Consider the following 24519-nt stretch of genomic DNA (forward strand, 5'->3'; position numbering starts at 1 on the left):
TGATCTTGGAGTGTCAGCAAATGTTGATGTCACGAAGTTACGTGAGCACTTAGAACAAAATCGATCAGTTTTGAGACATGTACTGCGGTAGGTGCAATATAATTCACGATAAGAACAGTATCCAGACGTTGTTTTCACCACTGAAATATGTTCCTCATCACGTCGGTAGACTTTTTGCAACAGAGTCCAAACATTCAAGAGCTTACATTGGACATACTAACAACGAACTAGGAGTCGTTGCATACTCAAGACTGTACAGCGTAAGTGGCGAATCCAACGATGTCCGCACAAGAGGCTTCAATACAGCCTCATCCATCATTTTTTGTTCTGTAAATGGTTTTGATCGATGATGAAAAGCCAACCTAGTACTAGATCAAATTGTTTTCATGATTTCATATTGTTTAATACTACCATTATTGACGTAATTCATTTCAATTCTCTTAGTATCATGAGGATTGAAGAAGTAACATCAACTACAAAAGAGCAGCGCATTGCTACCCATTCTCACATTAGAGGTTTGGGACTGCGTGATGATGGAATAGCTGAACCTGTCGCTAGTGGTTTTGTAGGTCAGGAAAATGCTAGAGAAGTATGTATCCTTTGTGACTTTTGTGGGATTTGCATTCCAGCAAAAGAGGACAGCGCATTACATCTTTAGTATACAGTGAGAGCTTATCAATTCATTTCATTAGGCTGCGGGAGTCGTCGTAGACTTGATTCGATCAAAGAAAATGGCTGGCAGAGCAGTTCTACTAGCTGGTGCTCCCGGTTCAGGAAAGACTGCTCTCGCTCTCGCATTATCACAAGAACTCGGCCCAAAAGTCCCATTCTGTCCCATGGTCGGCTCAGAAGTATACTCTACCGAAATCAAAAAGACAGAAGTCCTCATGGAAAACTTTAGAAGAGCCATCGGTGAGCATCGATTAGGCGAAAGGGCACGCAGTTCTGCATCGTTCTAATCAGTCCACGCAATTCTCCAGGTCTTCGTATCAAGGAAGTAAAAGAAGTTTACGAAGGAGAAGTAACAGAACTGACACCTGAAGAGACAGAGAATCCTCTGGGTGGTTATGGAAAGACCATCTCGCATGTCATCATTGGCCTCAAAACTGTAAAAGGAAACAAGCAATTAAAGTTGGATCCAGTCATTTATGAGAGCTTGCTCAAAGAACGAGTCGCTGTCGGTGATGTCATCTACATCGAATCAAACAGTGGTGCCGTCAAGGTTTGTGAAAAGCACGAAAAGCATCAGAATGCACAAAACAAAAAACGGTGTATTCACCCTGACGCATCCTCTTAGCGAGTCGGCAGATCAGACACATATGCTACTGAATTCGACCTGGAAGCTGAAGAATACGTTCCGCTACCGAAAGGCGAGGTGCACAAGAAGAAGGAAGTGGTTCAAGATGTCACATTACATGATTTGGATATTGCAAATGCCAGACCACAGGTAATTCATCGTCAATGTACCTGGGTTTTGGCGTTTACTTTTTTCGGATACAACTCATATCTGATGGGCTAATGTGTCTCGTCAACGCAGGGCGGACAAGACATTGTATCCATGATGGGTCAATTCATGAAACCCAAAAAGACGGAAATCACAGACAAGCTGAGAAAGGAAATCAACAAGGTCGTAAACAAGTATATTGAACAAGGTGTTGCTGAGCTCGTACCTGGTGTCTTATTTATTGATGAGGTATGAGCACTAGAAGAAGAGATCAGAGAAACAGCAAAAATGATCCTATCCCCAGGTTGTATTGCTGTAAGCTGTCAACATTTGCACTCAACTTCGTCTCGTCTTGTAGGTCCACATGTTGGATATTGAATGTTTTACATATCTGAATCGTGCTTTGGAATCAGCTCTATCACCGATTGTTATATTTGCTACGAATCGTGGCATGTGTGTTGTCAGGTATGGCATTCTGACAGTCACTCTGAGAGAGATTCTTTTTGTTTGTGTCGGAAAACTGCAGCCACCCACTTCTCAATCCTTTTTGTAATCCTTCTCTTCTAATCTTCTATAGAGGCACAGATGATGTCTTGGCACCACATGGAATCCCAGTCGACTTGCTTGATCGACTTTTGATTATTCGAACCATACCATATAGTCGTGACGAGATTGAAATCATCCTAAACATTCGAGCAAAGACTGAAGGTCTTTCGATATCTGAAGAATCTATCAAGCATTTGTCAGAGTTGGGAGTCAAGACTTCGTTGAGGTAAGATATAATCGGCTATTCCTTCAAACAGGACAATGAAAAAATACTGTTGTCGATTTTTTGCTCACGCTTTGTCCAACTTTCGTATTAGATACTCCATGCAACTATTGACACCAAGTAACATATTGGCGAAGATTAATGGTCGCACGACTATTGCTCTAGAAGATGTAGAAGAAGTCGGAAAACTCTTTTATGATGCCAAATCCTCGGCAAAGATTTTGACAGAGCACGCTCAAAACTACATCATCTAGAATACCAATCTAAACATATTATGTGCCTTAGCTGGAACCATGTACATTTTCTCTGAAATATATGCAAAAAAGGAAAACAGATGAATCATTTTGTGAAGGACTAGCTTTTCTATGTTGTGTATGTTCCTAAACAATAGCTTACAAAAATGTTGCGTTTGTGTTATGTTGTGTAGTTGCTTTCTAGACTACTTGGAGAATGCAAAAAAGTGATCTGCATCTTAAAATTGCCGATACCTAAACCCTTGGAAAATGCTATTATAATACTAACTATTCTCTAGCTCTCCCCGCTCAAAACAATGCAGACTGTTTAGCAGCAGCTACACTAGTCAATGACTTTTTTTGAGTAAGCTCGGCAAAAGCAGCATTTACAGACCTTCCTTTCACACTACTATTACTGCTGCTACTGCTAATTGTACTACTAGTATGCAGCAAGTCCGATGCAGAAGCAGCAACACCACCAAACAAGGAGGACGAAGCAGCCAGCATTGGCATAGCAACAGTTCGTGGTACACCGCCAAAACCTGTAAGGGTTTTATGACTTGCAGGACTGGAGGGGACAGATTTTGTGACAGAGACTAGTGGTGTAGGTGGTGTTGGGACCATTATATCCATGGTTGTGTCATCGGATTCGTCTTTGGTGTTTTCGTCTGTCGGGAATCGGATGTGTAGTGAGATTTGTTGCCGTCTGAGAGCATCTTCGTTTATAATACGTTCTGATTCTTCTATACGTGATTTTGCCATTTGTCGAGCCTACGAAACGAGAAAGTGTACGGTTAGAAAAAAAAGTCGAGACGAAAAATCCATGAAATCGTCGCCTGATTGTTCTAGCACTAAACCATTTACCTCAACACGAGCATTTTCAATCAACTCAACCAACTTCACACTATGCATCCGCACAAGCGCAGGCATAGGAGAACAACACCCAGCCAACCCCGAAACCTCACTAGGCATACGATCAGCCAGCGCCAACAACATATGATGCGGCATCACATATCTCGTCGACTCATCTTCAACACGAGCGACATGATCCCTCCACGCATGAATAGCTTTGAATACACAAAACTGTTCACTGGTCATTCCACCCATCAATTGGTTTCCTGCTTTGCCCAGTGCGTGACGCCATCCTCCAGATCCTTCACCGGATTCAGCGTCATAGTATGGTTTTATAAAGACTTGGAGGGATGTGGCTTCCGAACGACGGAGTACGGCCGTTAGGAGTTGGTGTGTTCCGATTGGGGATTTTGTCAAGAGTTCGTTTCGCATGCGATCCCATATGTAAAGGAGGTAGTGCGTGTCTGTCCGTGCGTATTTGATCATTTGAGGTGATAACGGCCTGTGTGGAGAGAGGAATTGTGAGTGGTTGATTTCGTTTTTGAGATGGATTCAGGCTGATGAACAAAAAACTATCACCAAGTCGATTGCATCTCTCAAATCACTGAAGGCCGCCACACAAATCGCAACATACCGTGTTCTCCAATCAGCCATTTGATAAGTTTTGTCGGTTTCGACAGTACAATAGAATTGTAGCAGATACTGGAATGAATGATACGGCATATCCAATACATGAGAGGCATGGAATGTATCGAATAGGTTGACGATGTATACACCAAAGTCACGTTGAAGCCATACTACGTCCGATTCGGCACCATGAAACACCTAGTATTGGCATGAGCGAAAACATCAGTTAAAATGGTTTTACATGACAGACAAACAAAACATACACCAGAAATCGCGGACATTGTCACTGGAAACACTCGCTTTACCTTGACGATATTGGGATTCGTGAATGAGCGATTCAAAAGGTACAAATGAGATCGTAATGGACCTAGAGTGTCGACAATGAAGTCTTGTTCTCGTGTTGAGATTTGAATCAAACAAACGAGACCGAGATAGGTTCTATAGTCGTGATGCTACGTGATGCCCAAAGGAGAAGAAAATGTGAGCACAAAAAAATCAACTAGCTGCGCCTGCCCAATGAGCTTCACCTCAGTATCTACAGCAATCTCCGATGCTGCTTCTAGTACAGCCGTCATCTTCTTCAAATCATCTACAGTACTGACATATGTATAATCTGTATCTTGGAAGGGCGTCCAAATCTTTTCAGGTTTGTTATCAAACATCCAATCAGGATAGTCGATATTTTGTATCTCGTATTCGTATGGATGTATTGTCCTGTTTTTATGTGACAAAATAATTTGGAGTTAGCATCAAAGGAGAAAATACCACAAAGTTCCGAGTTGTGGACTTACGGTCCAGTTCCAACACCCAACGACTTGACATGCTCAGCCATAGCAGCTGACATGATTCCTTCTTGATTTATTCCAGCTAGCGGAGCCCACGGTTTCAGAGCATTAGGTTTCTCAATCAGCTTTGAAGGCCAAGGCCACGGTGTATCATTCGAGTTATCGATACGATCTTCAAACTTGAGTTGTGGTTTCGAGTTGACGCTTTTATTACCACCATTATTCCATTTTAAGGAGCCTGTTTGACGTGATTTTCGGCCACGGAAGGTTCCCTTTGAGCCTTCGTAGCCTGCGGGACTGTTTGGTAGTTTATTTGGTGCGTACTCGCTAGATCTGCCAGTCGCTTCGTCCAAGTTTGTATTCTACGAGATTAACGGTACGTTAGTTGAGTGCGACTACGCGGAGCCTGTTGCTGCGACGGCGCGAGAGAAAAAATGGAGTCCTCCAACAAGGCGAACTTACAGCCAATTCCAACAAGTTGTCAATGACATCTTCTACTTTAGTGAAGCCGTCCAGCGCATCTTCAATATCGTCGAAAGCGACCCGGTGAGGTCTCTTTACAGCCAGACCAGCAGAAGTTTGCGTAGTTGATGCCAGCCCGATTAGATCGTTACAGAGTCCCAGTAATCTACCCGAGACGTCATTCAGAGTCTCAGCGTATGAGCTTGTAACAGCTTTTGTGATCTTTTGCTCATTTTGCGACAGATCAGCAGATTCTCGAGTCAGCTATTACAAAATCAAGTTTTTTCTTGTTACCTTGCTACTCTAAGAAATACAGATCCTAATGATGATTTGTCACTTACGTGAGTGAGAGACTTCAGCAGCGATTGTGAAGGAAACGATGCAGCAGCTTGGCCCTCATCTGCGTCCATTCTAGTAACGTAAACGAGGTTTGAAAAAATACTTGTAAAAACAACAACACCACTAAGAACAACAACGCGAGCAGACAGTTCTAAGCGGTACAGCGGCATGTCCATGATTGTAGAATACCTCTCCCAGCAGAAGTTTGAGTAGCTGATGCCAGTCCGATTAGATCGTTAAACAGACCGAGTAATCTGCGCGAGAAGTCATTCAGAGTCTCAGCGTGATTTTGTTACATTCAGAAAGGAACTACAATAGAAAAACTACAATCTAAAACGCGTAGCCACGCCTCTATAGGTCCAAAGCAACAAGTCTGTAAACTACTTCTGCCATGAAAGTTTGGTTTTGGGGGGTGAAAGAATTACAAGCCAAGTGCTTCCAAGACAGCGAGACCCTAGACTGAGAAGCAACTACAGTGCAGCCAACTACAACACCATTCATTCCAGAATTATAAATACGGCATGTTCCAAAGAGGTTCCTTCCATGTAAAGTACTTCAGCGTATGAGTTGAAAAAAAGGTGATGGATGCAGGCAGTTCTTGCAGTACCTCGACCTTGACGTCCAATACGTGATTTACGCGTAAATTAAGCAGAAAATGCGAGCTCCAAGCTCGACGTTACGTGCTTGATATAGTGATTATTGCAGCGACGAATGTTTTCAACCATTGCACTTTGACTTCACAATGAAGGCCAAGGTTGAGAAGGAAGACAAGTCGTCGCCGAAGAGCAGCGCTGAGGACGAGAAGAAGCCAAAGGGCTCAAAGAAGATCAAGGTTTCGAGGGCGTGCAACCACTGCCAACGCTCCCACCTTACATGTGATGAAGGTGAGTTCAATCGTTGTTGATTCTTTTGGTTGGTCATGACGGACACGGTATTCTACAATCACGGACATGCCGGTGTACCGCTTAGAACTGTCTGTTCACGTTGTTCTTCTTAGAGGTGTTGTTGTTTTTATAAACATCGGAGATCAACATTTTAACATTGTCGCACGTCTATAGGCAGACCCTGTGATAGATGCGTAAAGAGGAACTTGGCTTCTACTTGTGAAGACGGGGTTCGGAAAAAGGCGAAATATCTTCGTCAAGATGAAGGTACTTGCAATTCAAGCACTGGTCTTGTCGGCGAGTATGTTGTGTACGCAACCCTAACACCTACATAACCTAGAACCAATGCAATCTACATACAATATCTCACCGATTACTGTGGCGTTGCCTCCCTTAGCTCCAATAACTCCAGCAATCACACACCCACAATCACCAATCGCCCATCCGATACAACCACCTAATACCGCCGTAGACCTAGTCCCACCATTCGAAGCTCCCATAAACGACGACTTTGGATCCGCGACAATGGGACTAGAATACTCGTATCTATCGACAATGTTACTTGATCCGGCCTTCCAACTAGGTGGTCATGAAACAACATCATATGGATTACCGGAGCTCGGGGCTTCGCATTTACACCACACAAACGATAACAGATTTAATCCCGCTGTGACGAAATCCAGCGATGGAGGGCCATTCTTGACGAGTGCCCCAACGCCTGCTGAACTGAATTATATGGTGGATATAAATAATGCAGTTCAACAACAACAGCAAAGGCCGTCGCTGCCTCAGTCTCTACATCCTATACAGAGCAGGACGCATGAGGTCTATGCGTCAGTCACAAGACCATATGATTATCGTGAGGGATATCGATACTTGTCGAAGTATGTCAAGGAGAGGTATGTGTCTGCCGATGGAAGGATTGCCAACAGTATGGCTATGACGCTAAGGCTTGTCTTGCTGCTTTAGGATGAAAAAGCCGGATATGATGCGAATCGTACGTGCCATGGCACGATTTCGACCTTCCTTCCTGAGCCAAATCAGTGCACTATCTGAAGAAGATTTGATATTTATGGAAAAGTGTTTTCAGAGGAACTTGCTCGAGTGTGAAAAGGCAAGTGATACCGTAAACTCATTGGTACCTGTCTTTGCTGACCTGCCTAACTCAAACAACCTCATCCTCATATCAGCTCGTGTCATCATCAGGCACACCAACAGTCATATGGAGGAGGACAGGCAAGTTCCAACAGAAACCTCGCACTGTCGCTCCCTTTGCTGACCTGCCTAACCCGAACAACAGGCGATGTTGCTCTAGTTGGCAAAGAGTTTTGTTTACTCACACAGTGGACTCGCGAGCAACTACTCTCTAAAAAGACATACATATATGAACTCATGGACAGTAAATCAGCAGTGGATTACTGGGAAAAGTTTACATTGATTGCTTTTGATAACTCTCAGCAATCCATCATGTCGAAATGTACCTTGTTGACTCCATTGGGATTGCCGGTGCCTTGCACCTTCTGCTTTACTATCAAGAAGGATCCATTTGATTTGCCGCTAGTTGTGAGTTGATTTATGGAGTTTCTGGCAGCTTTGTGTTTGGGCTGACATTTGATTGATTGTAGGTTATTGGCAACTTTCTCCCAGTGTTCTAAAGTGACAGAATTGCACCAGAAAAAAGATATTCAAAGTATTTTGTATCAATCAATCATCATACAAATGTAAAAATAACTAATGTTTGCAAATGCATGACGTTATGTTGTTCAACCCATTGTTCTCTTGTTGAATTCAGATTCGCTGTGTAAGCTTAATGATCGGAGGAGCTTATATGTGAATGCTGGCGCCATATCATTGAATTGGAACATTAAACATTGAAAGCATCGTAAGCAACGAAGCCTGATGTTATGTCGAAGGTGTTTGGATGACACAAACTGGAGATCCAACTAGTACCAGAATCATCAGCACGCGCCAATATACATCAAAAAACGTCTTGATTGAAATTAGACTTGTCCTCCATGCAGCTGATTCTTTCCTTTCAGCGGTTTGTTTACAACCGGCGAATAGTGACTCGTGAGACAAACCAGCGTTGGATAATGACTAAACGTTGTGCAATAGGCGTCAGCAGGTTCTATGGTGCAACATTTCATGAAAATCCTGCTCATGTTTCCTACTATATAGTCCTTCCTTTTCCTTTTTAGCATCTGCGGCAATTGTAATGATTGAAGAGCTGGTTGAGGTTTACGCGAGAATAGTAGGTATTCTAGCAGATATCTGAGTGTGGCTATAGCGTGTACGTATATGTCTTCCACAGTCCACGGCGACGTGTTTTCTTACTTGATGGTCTCTGTAATGTCTATAATTCCCATTTGACGCGCAATGTTCTCCTTTCTAAGTCCAGAATTGTAACAAGGCAGATTTTGTCCAGTTTTCGATCGAGGTTTGCAGGTTCTTTTCAATTCGCATTCGCACCAACAATGCACCAACAATGCGAACAACAATCCACATAGTAAAGTGGGAGGGAAGAGACTCTCAGCTAAGGGGGCCACCAGTGATCTTGGAGTGTCAGATATAGAGGAAGAATCTGTGTCCTCTGCTCTGGTGTTCATTTACAAACAAGACCTTTTGCCCATGAATGTTGGAGAGAGAGTCGTTGAGGTGTGAGCATGGGGAGGAGAAAGGCTTGCAAGCTAGAAAGGAGGAGCCGTCTGTGCCAGCTCGCATTTGCGCGGGTGGCGTGGGCGAGACTTTGGACTGAAGGACAACGGGTGATGAGTACTGCTCATCAAAGTCACTTGCTAGCTTGACTGGCCTGAAATCTGGATGTTACTTTGCCAAACAAACGTCTGTGCTCAGAACCTGCAAGTCGCTGCTTTAAGCATCCGTGCATCAAGAGCAAGATACCTGTATGCTCATGGTGCCGGACACGTCTTGCAGATGAAGGGTGGATATCGCACGCCAACTTGTAGAATAAACGCACGCCAACATAATAATATAGATAACATAGACAAATTCGTCCTATGTTCCTCTCATTGGCCCCAATTGTTCTGGGATGCTTACTGTAATTATATTCTCAGTACTTCAAACCACTAACACCCAGTTCACCACCAGCTGTTTCTTCGAGGTCGAGTGACCAGAGAGTATCAATCTCGTCGTACGTACCATCTCTAAGATATGGAGCCACACTTCCACGCAATTTTACGGAAGGCGCTAATACGGGACCAAGGAACTTCGCATAGGATGCGAATAAGCAGGGACCACAGGTATTAACGATGCGCTGCACAGGCGAAAGAATAATTCAATATTTTGCAGGCCTTCGCCTCTTCTTGCATGCGAGAGAATACAGGTGTTCCTCAAATCCATGTAATTTACTCCTCAGTCGTTCTCTACTAGCAGGCCATAGCGACGTGTTATTTCACTTGGTGGTTGTATAAGTGTCCATCCATCATCCATCACGTAGATTCACCATTGTCTGAACAGAGGTGTAATGCAGGTATCAGTGCAGGTAGATTATTTCGTGAAGTTTTGTGTTTTGTTGTTTTGTTGTTGTTTCAATTCCTGATATCAATACCACTTAGTAAAGTGGGAGGAAGAGACTCTCAGCTAAGGGGGGCCGCCAGCGATCTTGGATTGTTAGATATAGAGGAAGAGTCCGTGCTCTCTCCTCTGGCATTCATTTTTGCAAACAAGGTCGGTTGCCGACGAAAAACGGAGGGAGTCGTTGAGGTGTGAACATGGGGAGGGGAACACTTGCACGTCAAGAGAGGAAGAGCCTTCTGTGGCAGCTCTTAGAGTCGCGGGCTGTCATGGGCGAGTCTTTGGACTCAAGGACACCGGGTAATGAGCTCAGCTCATGAAAATCCTTTGCATGCTTGATTGGCCTGAAGATGTGTCTGTAAGCTCCTTGCCGAACAAAATTCTGTGCTCAAGATCTCTGCAGTCGCTGTCCAAGCATGTCTATGTAGTCAGAGAGCAATACTATACACGACCACTATACACGCTCATTTGCTAAACTGCTACTGGTGCTAGACATTTCTTGCAGATGAAGGGTGGTTATCGCACGCCAACATATAGAATAAGTACACGCCGTCATAATTATATAGACTATCTTCATTGCAATGCCTACCCCCGTTCGTTGAAATTTGGTTCTTGGTTTCAAGCGATTCACAACACTGACACAAAGGAACTGTCACAATAATGTCGTATTTACGTGACCGACACGCGAATTCATCTGCTTTTGAATCGTCCTGAAGTTTTGCGTCTGTCTAGTTCTGCAGTTTCGCAGTTTGCAAGTGCATATCTGAGCAATTATGGACAGAAAGAGAAGTGAAGCAGGCCGAGATGGCCTTTCTCAACGATGGTATCAGCCAGTCCAGCGTAATTGGCAATGGCACCGTCCATCTTCCTCCTCCCCGCAGGACTTGGTTGACGGAGCGCCAGACGCCAACAAGCGACAGCGACTCTCACCTGCTGAAAAGAGTGGACCACTATCTCCTTTACCTGTAAGTGAATCCATTCACCGTTTGGATCTATTCGGATCTATCTTGTACTTTGTGAAAGGTGGCGACATGACAAATGACAAACATTTAACTTTTAACATCATAGGGAGACTCCAATGCACGCAGACTAAAAAAATTGCCTGAATTGGGACATGGTGCATCTCCTGGAATTCTTGGATCGGCAGTGGCCGCTTTGCCTAGTATTCAACCACGAGGTGACAAAGGTGTTGCATTGGCTGCTGAACCTGTCACGAAACGTACGTGTTGTTTTTGGATTTTTGGGCCCGTTCCCCACTGCTTCCTTGTCTATATTAAGGCCAAAATGTAGGAGCCTCGTTTACTGAAGCTACTATGGAGGTGGATGTTCAAACTGATGTCTACGAACTCATTCAAAACTTGCTTAAAACCCCATCATCGCCTGTATTTGCTTATGCAATCACAAAATCTGATGCTACGGATTTTCTGTACAATCCATACCGTCTCAAATTGATTCCTTACCGTAATCTCAACACCAACAAGGCCTACTTTACGATTAGTGCTGCTGTACGTTGACAACAACACCCTTCGATTGACAGGACAATTGTTGTCCTTGTTCTTTTCTCACTCCTTTTCTCTTATCCACTAGGGGGTGACATTTTTGGACGGACATGGTCATGCAGAATTTGTCAACTTAAACCGATGGCTACATGAATATGCCTCGTTTCATGCAATTAGAAAGATCCCCTTCTTCTCACAGTATCTAGTACGTAAAGCATTTACCTCTTGGCGACGAACAGTGCTTCACGCCAAAGTATCTGCTGCTCGAACCCGAGTAGCCCGTAATCTCTTCCTTACACACTCAACGCTTCAAACCGCCTTATTAACCATACGATCTTCATGTATCGATAATATTGAAAAGCAGCGGCTTACAAATATCCAAGTGGGACGAGTATACCAGCTTAAGGAATTTATAGATTCGCAAACCACTAAAGTCACTCAATTTCGTGACAATGTCGTCACTCAATGGATGTCGAAAATGCAGGCCATTGTAGAAACAGCTGCTACAGATTGCTTCAAAGAGAAGGGGTTTGACACCACCACTGTGCAAAAGTCAGGAATTGACGAGAGTGATGTAGAGGCTACTACAAAGCCAGGGATAAAGTTGTCATTTACGGAGCAAGCTGCCCGAAGAGCTGAAAGTGCAAGATTACAGCGGTTTGCTAAACTCGCCGACTATTTATGTGTCGGGGCTTTACAGACTCTAGCAGTTGAAAGCTCACGAGATGTATTGAGACTGGTGTATCGTGGTTGTCAGACCGATGTACCAGCAGCTGTCAACGTAAAAGCACCGGATTCATCCAATAGCAACAACGGCAACTCTCTACCAGCTCTGCAGATATCAACCACAGAATTGGTTGAATGTGGTTGGGACGGTTATCCTCAATTAATTAGCAATATATTGAGACGTACTATGCCAGTGCTAGAGCTGATTGAGGTCCGAGAAGATGAAGGTTTTGTTGGCGATGCCATGGAAGTCGACCAATCCGATACCCATAATAGTATACAGCCACAGCAACGTAAATCGTCAAGTACCGAAAATATCACGGAATTCGTACCCCTCTTCAGGATTGAATTGTTGCTTCAAACTGGTAAAGGTGGTCAGCCTCTGGAATTATTACCTGGAGCTAGTGATTTCTTGGTATCATTTGACGATATATTAAAAATGTATTTGGATTGTGCTTCCTCTATGCAAGCAATATCTGGCACGATCCCCTTCTTGAATCCCTCCAATTTATTGGGAGGATCGTATGCAACAACTCATGGGCTAGAAGATGCTGAATTCCTTCTCGAGGGACCAAACGTCTCTCAAATCATTGGATCCAACAATTATTTGAGAGAATGTGGTAGTAGAGTCCGACGAGTTGTCACCGATATGTTTACTAATGCCGCCAATTGGGCTGTAACATGGCATGAGTTACGACAGATGTGGGTTGACAATGAACGATTTATAGCCTATTCCGAATTGTCATCGTCCACCGCAAATGTGGCTGGCCCCGTAATTGATCCATCATTGATTGCGAGTGCCTCAGCTGAAGCAGCAGAAACTGGTGAAAGTGTCTTAATCATCTTGAACAAGCACTTGAAACTGGGTGCTGAAGATACCATGCTGTCACCTATAAAGACATTCTTCGAAACCAATCTCGGCAAGTTTGCATCCCAGCAAACTAGGATGAAGGGTATGCCAGTGTCTGGAAGAGTGGATAATTTTTCTGTTGGATGTGAGAGGTTGAAGAGTGTATTGTTACCGAGTCCTGAACGATGTTTCAGGGAGGTGTCAGCTCTGTTGCCTGGTTTGGCAAAAGATAAAAACGAGCTCCTATTGGGAGAGTTGCAGACTTGGGTTCGTCATTTAGGTACTCAGCCACATGCTGTCGATGCATTTGTGGAATATCTTGACTGGCTAGAGAAAAGTGAGTAATTTTTGTCGATTTCGCAAAAAAACTTGTCAGTAGTACCTTAACAACTTTCTTCAATCTAGTTCAATTCACACTTCCTCTGGTGGATGTCTTGTTTGCTGAAGTGACCAGCCTGTATTCACTCATGGATACATACCGCATCCCCATTGAACCAACAGATTTGGCCTTGCACCAATCGCTTGGTCCGACACTCCGTACTTTACGAGATGTTGTAGACATGGCTGTAGAAACCAAGGACGATAACATCCAGCGTTATTCTGCAGAGCTTGAAAAGGCAATGTCTGATCTTATGGGAGAAGTAGCTGAAGTTCGTAATGCTGCCCAAGATCCATCGATTCTCACCGCTTCTTCAAATACGGAAGAAGTAACAGTATTGCTGAATGCCCTTGTATCACGAATCAGGGCTATAGAAGATCGTAAACACACGTATGAAAGCTGGGGTGAATTGTTTAAGGCTGGTGGATCCTTTGTTGCTTTACGAGCACAACAAGCAACTCTGGCTGCTGAGACTGGCAGTAAAGGTGCACCACCGGCTGCCTCTGCTGATGGTGATACTGGTCGATCGCAGGAATTGGATGACACAAAGACTGAAGTTAGCTTGAAATTGTTGCTCTGGTCTAGCATTCAAGAGTGGAAGAACCTTACAGAGTAAGAATTGTTCCTTCACGTCACTGCGTATTTTTCGCATTTCGCTGACTTACTTTTTCACAATAGAAAGTGGATGACTTCGCCATTTGACTCAGTAAATACAGAAGAGTTGAGCAATACCATAACTTCGTATGTGAAGGTAGTAGCACAACTCGATAAGGGTATTCCACCAAATGAAGTTGTTCCGTACCTCAAGACCATGGTGGATGAATATCGGGCCATGTACCCAACTATAGTAGATTTACGAAATCCAGCTCTCAAGTCTCGTCACTGGGAAAAGATCCAAGATGCTCTTGGTAAACAGCTCGTCCGTGATGAAACATGGACTTTGTCAACACTTATGGATCAAGGTGTCTTCAACTTCAAGGATGAAATTTCCCAAGTCTCGTCACAGGCATCATCTGAAACTGCTCTTGAAGAAATGTTGGCCCGAGTAGTTAAAGCCTGGAATGATTGTGAATTCCTCATCATCAATTATCGGGATGCCAAGGATGTCTTTATCCTGGGATCTGTGGAAGATGTCGAAGCATTATTAGAGGACTCGTTAGTGACTGTTGCCACAGTCAAGAGCTCGAGATTTATTGGACCAATCCGTAATGAAGTTGAACGCACAGATCGTGCACTTCAGCTCTTTGCTGAAACGTTGGAAGAATGGCTTACTTGTCAACGCGGCTGGTTATACCTTGAGAGTATCTTCTCAGCACCCGACATTCAACGTCAGTTACCCGATGAAGCTCGTATGTTTACCCAAGTAGATAGGAACTGGAAAGAAACTATGCGAAAAACAGCTCGCAGCCCGAATGCTCTAAAAGCAGGTACTCAACCAGGTCTACTCGAACAATTCCAGCAAAACAATGCTCTATTGGATCAAATTCAGAAATGTTTGGAAGATTATCTGGAATCCAAACGATTACTCTTCCCTCGATTCTATTTCTTGTCTAATGAAGAATTGTTGGAAATATTATCACAAACTCGTAATCCCTTGGCAGTGCAACCGCACCTGTCTAAATGTTTTGATGCCATTAAATCCTTGGACTTCTCATCTGCTGATTTGAGATCTATGGAGATTATCGCCATGATATCTCCTGAAGGTGAACGCATACCATTCACCAAAGCCATCAAAGCTCGTGGTAATGTTGAAGGATGGCTGGGATCTGTGGAAGAAGCTATGGTTGCTGTATTGAGGAAGCTTGTCAAGAATGCACTTGCTGATTATTCACCTGCCAAACGTGGTGAATGGGTGTTGCAACATGCTGGACAGGTTGTATTGGCTGGCAATCAAGTAATGTGGACTAAAGACACTGAGATGTGTGCTCGAGCTGATCAACCGCAAAAGGCTCTTCTTGGAATGAAAGACTTGTCTATAAAGGTACTGCTCAATCGTATCAGCCAGATAACACTTGAAGTCTACGAGAGCTTACCTCTTTTCTCAACGATCCCCCTTAGAACTTGGCTCAGCTGGCTGCACTTGTACGAGGTGACTTGAACAAGTTGCAAAGAGCTATTCTGGGGGCCTTGATCACCATCGATGTCCATAATCGTGACATTATTCAAGGAATGATAAATTCTAAACTCAGCGGTCCATATGATTTCGAATGGACCAAGCAGCTTAGATATTTGTGGGATGCAGAGGCTGATGCCATTCAGATTCAAATGTCATCCTCCACGTTTAACTATGGCTATGAATATCTTGGTTGTTCGCCTAGATTGGTCATCACTCCGTTGACTGATAGGTGAAATATCAGCATTGCCGATGTTGACTGTTTCATGCGCTAACGTATTTTGCCTTCTATAGGTGTTACCTGACTCTTACAAGTGCACTTCAGCTGAACTTGGGAGGTTCGCCAGTTGGACCAGCTGGAACTGGTAAAACCGAAACGGTCAAGGATTTAGCAAAGGCATTGGCTCGGCAGTGTGTGGTCTTCAACTGTTCAGACAGTTTAGATTACAAGATGATGGGCAAAATGTTTGCTGGACTGGCTCAATCCGGAGCATGGTGTTGTTTCGACGAATTTAATCGTATTGACATCGAAGTCTTGTCGGTCATTGCTCAACAATTGTTGACTATAAAAGCAGCCAAAGATGGACGCATGTCAAGATTCAATTTCGAAGGACGTGAAATTCGATTGATTGATACATGTGCTGCCTTTATTACCATGAATCCTGGTTATGCTGGTCGTACGGAACTGCCTGACAACTTGAAGGCATTGTTCAGACCTATTTCCATGATGATACCAGGTATGCTACGTTCTTTCCTACCATTTTTTGACACGAATGTTCTGACGCCACCTGCCTTTTTTAGATTATGGTCTCATTGCAGAAATCATGCTCTTCTCTGAAGGCTTTGAGAATGCCAAAGTGCTCGCCGGCAAAGTAGTAAATCTATACAAGTTATGTTCAGAGCAATTGTCACAACAAGACCACTACGATTTTGGTATGCGTGCAGTGAAATCGGTGCTGACTATGGCCGGAGGTCTGAAACGAGCTAGTCCCGAACAATCCGAGGATATAGTATTGATACGAGCCTTACGAGATTCCAATCTACCGAAGTTTTTGGCAGAAGACGTACCGCTATTTAGTGGTATATTGTCTGATCTCTTCCCTGGTCTCACTGCTCCAGACAAGAGTTCTGAAGAGCTCGTACAAGCCAGTATTCAAGCTCTGAAAGATCTTAATCTTGAACCTACCGAAGCGTTTGTTAAAAGAGTATGTCAATTGTACGAAACTACTCGAATCCGTCATGGTGTTATGCTTGTTGGACCAACTGGGGGTGGTAAAACGACATGTTACCAGATACTACAGGAAGCCATGACCCGCCTTGCAAAGAAGAATCCAAATCTGTTCTCAGACGTCAAGACATCTGTACTCAATCCCAAGGTATATCATCCTTTTTTCGCCGAAAAAAGCGAAAACAGTGCTAACATCAAATTTATTCTCTGACAGTGTCTGAGTATGGCTGAGCTGTACGGAGAGTTCAATCTCACTACTATGGAGTGGACTGATGGTCTGATTGGTATTGTCTTCAGAGAGCACGTCAGTGACAAGACCAATGCGGAGAACTGGACTGTTTGTGACGGTCCAGTAGATGCTCTCTGGATCGAAAACATGAACACTGTGTTAGACGATAACAAGCTTCTCTGTTTGGCCAACAGTGAGCGGATAAAAATGACACCCATGATGCACATGCTGTTCGAAGTAGCAGATTTAGCGGTCGCTTCACCTGCCACAGTATCTCGTTGTGGTATGGTGTACATGGATCCGGTAGATTTAGGATGGCGGCCATACGTCAAAACGTGGTTGCGCAAACTACCTAATATCGTAAGAGACGACTTCAAAGAATTCTTCTCAAAACTCTTCGAGACGTATATGGACCGAGGGTTACAATTTGTGCGAACGCACTGTAAAGAATATGTCAGGTCCATCAATCTAAATCTAGTCGCCAGTGTATGTCGATTGATTGAGACCTTCTGTGCCAGAACCACCGAAATCGATTTTACGCAGCCACCGCCAGCCAATAGTCTCTTTACGCTACTGGGTCATGTATTCATATTTTGTTATGTATGGGGTCTTGGTGGTAATTTAGCTGATGGGTTCCAAGATGCATTTGATACCTTTGCGCGAGATTTGTTTGAAGCTGAACCCATCTCTGCTGAAGTACTACTGCCGGCCAACACGTCAACCCTGTTTGGCTACTTTGTAGATGTCAAACGAACGTGCTTTACACCATGGGACGATCTCGTTGCACCATTTAAATATGAGATGAATATTCCATACTTCCAAATGATTGTGCCTACTCAGGATACAGTCAAGTATAGTTACTTTCTGGAGACTCTGGTTGGAAATGGATTCCCTGTAATGATTGGTGGTAATACTGGTGTTGGAAAATCCGTGATTGTACAAGACACCTTCAACAGGTTCGGAAAGGATAAAGGCTATGGTGTTGTACCCGTCAACTTTTCAGCTCAGACTGGTTCAGCTAGTACCCAGCAGGTAAGCCTTTTTGGTTCACTTAGTACACATCAGTCATTGCTTGCTTAAACGTTTGATATCTCTAGATTTTGGAGCTGAAGCTTGAAAAGAAACGCAAGAACATTATGGGTCCACCAACTGGCATCAAGAAATTGATTTTCTTTGTTGATGATGTGAATATGCCACGGCCCGATACATACGGTGCTCAGCCAGTAATTGAATTGCTACGACAGTATCTAGACTTTGGTGGAATGTATGATCGAGAAAAGCTATTCTGGAAGGTCATTCAAGATGTCATAGTAGTAGCAGCTTGTGCCCCACCTGGTGGTGGACGTAATCAGCTAACAGCACGATTTGTCCGTCATTTCAATCTCTTTAATATTCCAGCACCTAGTGAGATGTCGCTATCAAAGATTTTCAGATCTATAGTAGATGGTTTCTTGAGACCCTTCTCTGCCGATATACGTCCTCTAGGAGAACCGATAGTAAACTCCAATATCGAGATCTACCAACGTATGTGTAAGGAACTGTTGCCTACCCCAGCCAAGTCACACTACACCTTCAACTTGCGAGACTTGTCCAAAGTCATTCAAGGTGTACTGCAAGTCAGACCTAGTACCATTCATACCAAAGTAGAAGTAGTAAAGTTGCTATGTCACGAAACTAGTCGTATATTCCATGATCGTCTTATTGACGAAGCCGATCGTACCTACTTCAATGAGGTGCTTTTGGAAACTGTCGAAAAGAACTTTAGTGTACGACGAGACGACTTAAATATCAAGGAAGTCCTCTTTGGAGACTTTATGAAACGAGGAGTACCAGCCGAAGACCGCCTCTATATTGAATTACCAGAGTCCAAAGCTATCGGAGCTTTGCTAGAAGAGTATCTGGAAGATTATAATGTTACATACTCTAAAGAAGCTCGTCTCATCTTCTTTGCCGACGCACAGCAGCATGTAGCTAGAATATCACGTATTCTTCGTCAACCTCGTGGGAATGCTCTATTAGTTGGGGTTGGGGGTACTGGAAAGCAGAGCTTGACTCGTCTGGCTTGTCATACTGCCGACTTTACTTGTTTCCAAGTCGAACTCACAAGGTCTTATGGAGTTGAAGAATGGCGAGAGGACTTGAAGAAACTATATCGCTTGGCTGGTGTGGCCGGAAAAAACACAGTCTTCCTCCTCTCAGACACTCAGCTCAAACAAGAGAGTTTCCTTGAAGACATCAATGGTAAGATCTCCGCCATATTTACCTATTGTCGGCCTAGCTGACATGCACAATTTATAGCAATTTTGAATTCGGGCGAGGTACCCAACCTCTTTGAATTTGACGAACGAGAAAAGATTCTTGGAGAACTTCGACCTGTAGCTCGTGACCAAGGATTACCCGAAGATCGAGATTCAGTGCAACGATTCTTTATCAGCCGTGTCAGGGATAATCTCCACATCGTCTTTGCCACAAGTCCTGTGGGTGACACTTTTAGGAACCGTTGTCGTATGTTCCCGTCACTTGTAAATTGCTGTACTATTGACTGGTTTGATGAATGGCCTCGGGATGCCTTGCTATCGGTGTCTCGTCGTTTCTTGGAGTTCGTTGATGTTGGATCTGACGAAGCCAAAGACAAAGTGAGGACTGGAATTTTCCTATTTCCGACGGAATACTAACCTTCTTTTCCTTCAGATTGCAGCCTTGTGTGTGGAAGTCCACTCCTCTGTTGGTGAAATGGCTAAACGGTTCTACGCTGAACTAAAACGCAAATACTATACCACTCCAACTTCGTACTTAGAGCTTATTAATCTTTACGTCTCCATGTTACAAGAGAAACGTAAAGAACTCGGAGTTGCTAGAGATCGTCTACAGTCTGGTCTGAGAAAACTGACTGAAACAAACGAGTTGGTTGCAAACATGCAACTTGAACTCGAACGTCTTGGCCCACAGCTTAAACAGAGCGCTCTTGATGTAGAAGTGCTTATGATTAAGATCGCAAAAGATCAGGAAGCTGCTGATGGTGTAAGACGTGTTGTCGCCGAAGAAGAGATGATTGTCCGTGACAAGGCTGTAGCAACACAAGCCATTGCAGACGAAGCTCAACGAGATTTGGACCAAGCCGTTCCGGCCCTGGAGTCTGCATACAAAGCTCTGGATGCGTTGGATAAAAAAGATATTGCTGAATTGAAAGTCTTCACGAAGCCTCCTGACGCAGTCATGATGGTTATGGAAGCTATCTGTACCCTCTTTAAAGTAAAACCAGATTGGGATAACTCCAAGAAGCTTCTCAGTGACTCGCAGTTCATGAAGAAGATGATGGAATATGACAAGGTATTGGGTTAGAGAGATGTACTCTGGTTTTCAACAGTGAAGAGTCGCTGATTCAATCCAACTTATAGGACAACATTCCTGAACCGATAATGAAGAAGCTTGGCAAATACATCGCCAATCCCACCTTTACTCCGGAAGCCGTCGAAAGGGTTTCCAAAGCTTGCAAGTCTCTATGTATGTGGGTCTGTGCTATGGAGCTGTATTCTCGAGTATTCAAAGAAGTTGCTCCTAAACGTAAGAGGCTCGAAGAAGCTACGTCAGCATTGGAGGCCACTAGAGCCAAGCTTGCTGAGAAGACTGCAGCTCTCCGAGAAGTTGAGGATCAGCTCAACCAACTTAAGAGCACGTACGAAAATTCCGTAGCCAGTAAACGTATTCTATCTGAGAAGGCAGAAGATACTACCAAGAAACTTACTCGAGCTGGCAAATTGGTGACTGCTCTTGCCGACGAACAAACTCGTTGGGCGGCTTCAGTCGAAAACTTGACGGCACAGATAGAAGCATTGACAGGCAATATGTTTTTGGGTGCTGCTTGTGTCGCATATTTTGGTGCCTTTACATCTAGCTACCGTGCTGAATTGGTTGCTCTTTGGATTAAATTCAGTCAGGATGTCGGTATAAATGTCTCTCCGTCATTCTCATTGCTGGAAAATCTCGCGGATCCGGCAATGTTGCGTGAATGGACTATGAGCGGTCTGCCATCCGACAACTTATCTATGGAAAACGGTATCCTAGTCACTCGAGGTCGCAAGTGGCCTTTAATGATCGATCCACAGGGTCAAGCCAATAAATGGATTCGTAATATGGCTGGAAATGATCTGAAAGTAATCAAACTCAACGATCCCAAGTTCTTACGAGCATTAGAAAATGCTGTTCGTACTGGACAGTCTGTATTGATGGAAGATGTTGGTGAAACTCTAGATCCAGCGTTGGAACCACTGTTGTTGAAGCAGACTGTCAGACAAGGAGGTCGTCTACTCATTAAACTCGGCGATACTCAAGTTGACTATGACCGAAACTTCAAACTCTACGTACGTGTGTGCATTTCATATTTTGTGAACGCTTACCCACTGACTCAATTCCAAACATTAGATAACAACCAAACTATCGAACCCTCACTATTTGCCCGAAGTCTGTATTAAAGTCACTCTCATCAACTTTACAGTCACCAAGGTCGGTCTGGAGGGGCAGTTACTGGCTGATGTCGTCAAGCTTGAACGACCAGATCTTGAAGAGCAGCGCAACACCTTGATTATGAATATTGTTGCAGATAAGAAGCAACTTTCAGATATAGAAGACAAAATATTGAGGTTGCTTTTTAACTCACAAGGAAACATTCTTGACGATGAGGAGCTTATAAACACTCTCAACCAATCAAAAGTCACTTCGTCCGCTATTATGCAGCGTGTCAAAGAAGCTGAGCAGACTGAACGGCAAATCAATACTGCCCGTGAAGAATATCGACCAGTCGCTATTCGAGGCTCGGTCCTGTACTTCACTGTAGCAGATTTAGCTGAAATTGACATCATGTATCAATTCTCGCTATCCTTCTTCAAGGCTGTATTTTGCTTGTGTATCAAGGAGAGTGAGAAACAGCCAGATCTTCAACAACGAATTAGTGTGCTCTGCACCAACATAGTCAGCACCATCTATAATAGTGTCTCGAGAGGTCTATTCGAACAACACAAGATGATATTCTCCTTCTCCATTTGTGTCCATATATGTCGTCAAGCTGGACTCATCTCGGAGGTCGAATGGAACTTTTTCTTACGTGGTGGTAACACAGTAAGAGAATCAGACTTGCCAGTAAAGCCAGCAGCTAAATGGTTGACTCTAACCATGTGGCGCAACTGTATCGAACTGTCTCAAACCATTCCAGCATTGTCGTACTTACCAGAGCATATCAACACTTATCCAGTTGAGTGGGAAGGATTTGTCGAATCAGACACACCATTCCGCAGCTTGATTCCGGGTGACGGCAGTGTTGGTAAGCCATTGTCTAGCTTCCAAAGGCTTCTCGTTGTAAAGGTATTGCGGGAGGAGAAGTTGGTAGTCTCGTCATCCGACTTTATCGGAGCAAACCTGGGTGAATCTTATATTGGCTCTCCGCCCCTCGATATGGTAAAGGCTTATAAAGACATGTCCGCTGCTACACCTATGGTATTCGTCTTGTCTCCAGGATCTGATCCGATTTCGTCACTGATGAAATTGGCGTCGTCAAAAGACTTTAATATGCAAGACCGCCTACATATGATATCTCTAGGTCAAGGACAGGGTCCTATTGCCGAAGAATTAGTGAAGAAGGCTAGTATTAACGGCGACTGGCTCTTCTTGCAAAATTGTCACTTGGCAGCCTCATGGATGACTCGTCTTGAACAGCTAGTCAAGGAACTATCAGAGTCTAGTAATGTAAATGGAAATTTCCGTCTCTTCCTCTCATCTATGCCTTCAAGGGTCTTCCCAGCCACCATATTGCAAGAGAGTGTGAAACTTACCAACGAGCCACCCAAAGGTCTTCGATCTAATATAGCACGTAGCTTTGCAGATATTCCTAGGGACGTTTTTGACGAGAGACCACCACAAGGAACGATATTCAAGAAGCTGTTGTTTGGTCTATGCTTCTTTAGTGCCGTGATACACGAACGTAAACGATTTGGTCCATTGGGCTGGAACATAAATTATGACTGGAGTGAGTCTGACTTGACTGTCTCCATGACCATCTTAAAGAATGCTCTGGCAGAACAAAAGAACATTCCGTGGGCTGCATTGACGTATCTAACGGGAGAAATCACGTTTGGTGGTCGAGTCACCGATGAATGGGATCGACGGACAGTAATGTCGCTTCTCGGAAAGTACTATAATTTAGCCATACTAGATGACAAGCACCGATTCACGTCGTCAGGAATATACTTTGCTCCTCCAGATGGTGATTTGGCATCATTCCGGGCCTTTATTGACGCACTTCCATTTACCGAAGATCCATCTGTATTTGGTATGCACGAGAATGCCAACATCTCATACCAAATGCAAGAAGCCCGCAGATTGATCCGTACTTTAGTCGAAGTTCAACCGAGACTTGTAACTGGTGGCTTGGGTAAATCTAGTGAAGAATTAGTACATGATTTAGCAAACGCCATTATGCAGGACTTACCATCCGCCCTGGTAATCGAACACAGTGAAGAACTGACATCAGAAGAAGCAGCTTCCCGTATTCACCTGTACTTGAAGGACGAGACTGGTCGAATGATCAACCCTCTAAGCACCGTATTGGTTCAAGAATCAGCTAGATTCAATCGACTACTTGCTACCGTGAGAACCTCGTTGGATTTGCTAATGAAAGCCATAAAAGGTCTAGTTGTTATGAGTGCTGAACTTGACGCCGTCTTCAAAAGTCTGCTGCAAAATGAAGTACCAAAGGCATGGGAACGGGTAGCATATCCAAGCTTGAAACCGTTATCGTCGTGGGTTAAGGATCTGGCTATGAGAGTCATCGCATTACGTGATTGGCTCAACACGGGCCAACCGAAGTCCTTCTGGCTGTCTGGAGTCTTCTTCCCTCAAGGCTTCTTGACTGGTGTACTACAGGCGCACTCTAGAAAGTATAATCTGCCGATTGATTCTTTATCGTTTACATATGAAGTCATGAGCAGTGATGGCACTGAAGATACGAGTGAAATGGATGGTGTTCTTGTTCATGGTCTCTATATTGAAGGTGGACGATGGGATGCTAATAAGAAGTGCATTCAGGACTCTTTCACGATGGAAATGTTCGCAGTAAGTTTTTGGAATTCAATTTGAACCGGCCGATTTGAAGAAGATTCGAGACTCACCATAAATCTTTGCAGCAAATGCCTCCAATTCGCTTCATTCCTACCGAAGTCACTAAAATTGTCAGAGACAAGCCCGGAATATATTTAGCTCCGCTATATAAGACATCTGCTCGAGCTGGTACACTATCGACAACAGGAGCTTCGACCAACTTTATTATAGCAGTTGAACTGCCATCCACTCAACCCTCTGACTATTGGATTTCAAGAGGTGTTGCATTGTTATGCCAGCTCAATGAGTAGAAATAGATCGCAACCACTAAATAATGAAAATAAATGAGTAATGTGCAGAAATCGTCAACATATACGTATATACACAAGGCTGAACTCACGTTGAAGTTGTTTGGATTTTTCTCGTTCAGCGGTTTGCTAACTCAGCGTTGGAAGATAACAACACTCTGCATCAGCT

At 43.9% G+C, this 24519-nt stretch overlaps 4 protein-coding genes across 4 annotated transcripts; 3 read left to right on the forward strand and 1 right to left on the reverse strand.

Moving 5' to 3' along the window:
* Window positions 1-448: 448 nt before the first annotated feature.
* Window positions 449-2467, forward strand: SmJEL517_g01542 (uncharacterized protein; the record flags this gene model as incomplete). Its single annotated transcript, XM_031167470.1, has 8 exons — window positions 449-589; window positions 693-912; window positions 981-1222; window positions 1298-1447; window positions 1538-1693; window positions 1803-1909; window positions 2022-2216; window positions 2308-2467. The coding sequence occupies 8 exons, from the start codon at window positions 449-451 to the stop codon at window positions 2465-2467; spliced, it is 1371 nt and encodes a 456-aa protein (XP_031026548.1).
* Window positions 2468-2755: 288 nt separating this feature from the next.
* Window positions 2756-5582, reverse strand: SmJEL517_g01543 (uncharacterized protein; the record flags this gene model as incomplete). Its single annotated transcript, XM_031167471.1, has 8 exons — window positions 2756-3217; window positions 3311-3800; window positions 3933-4123; window positions 4231-4377; window positions 4453-4639; window positions 4717-5072; window positions 5173-5436; window positions 5514-5582. The coding sequence occupies 8 exons, from the start codon at window positions 5580-5582 to the stop codon at window positions 2756-2758; spliced, it is 2166 nt and encodes a 721-aa protein (XP_031026547.1).
* A 671-nt stretch (window positions 5583-6253) lies between these two features.
* On the forward strand, window positions 6254-8050 carry SmJEL517_g01544 (uncharacterized protein; the record flags this gene model as incomplete). Its single annotated transcript, XM_031167472.1, has 6 exons — window positions 6254-6395; window positions 6570-6662; window positions 6736-7294; window positions 7365-7612; window positions 7696-7958; window positions 8021-8050. The coding sequence occupies 6 exons, from the start codon at window positions 6254-6256 to the stop codon at window positions 8048-8050; spliced, it is 1335 nt and encodes a 444-aa protein (XP_031026542.1).
* Window positions 8051-10702: 2652 nt separating this feature from the next.
* Window positions 10703-24353, forward strand: SmJEL517_g01545 (uncharacterized protein; the record flags this gene model as incomplete). The annotated part of the gene is made up of 16 exons (XM_031167473.1): window positions 10703-10894; window positions 10998-11148; window positions 11208-11434; window positions 11517-13341; window positions 13410-13995; window positions 14062-15364; window positions 15442-15728; window positions 15791-16233; window positions 16298-16872; window positions 16939-17985; window positions 18051-19194; window positions 19252-19589; window positions 19645-20283; window positions 20352-21314; window positions 21376-24057; window positions 24129-24353. 16 exons carry the CDS (start codon window positions 10703-10705, stop codon window positions 24351-24353), a joined length of 12627 nt encoding a protein of 4208 aa, XP_031026541.1.
* Between the last annotated feature and the right edge of the window lie 166 nt (window positions 24354-24519).

Source organism: Synchytrium microbalum (assembly GCF_006535985.1).
Source record: "Synchytrium microbalum strain JEL517 chromosome Unknown SmJEL517_scf0005, whole genome shotgun sequence".
NCBI lineage: Eukaryota > Fungi > Chytridiomycota > Chytridiomycetes > Synchytriales > Synchytriaceae > Synchytrium > Synchytrium microbalum.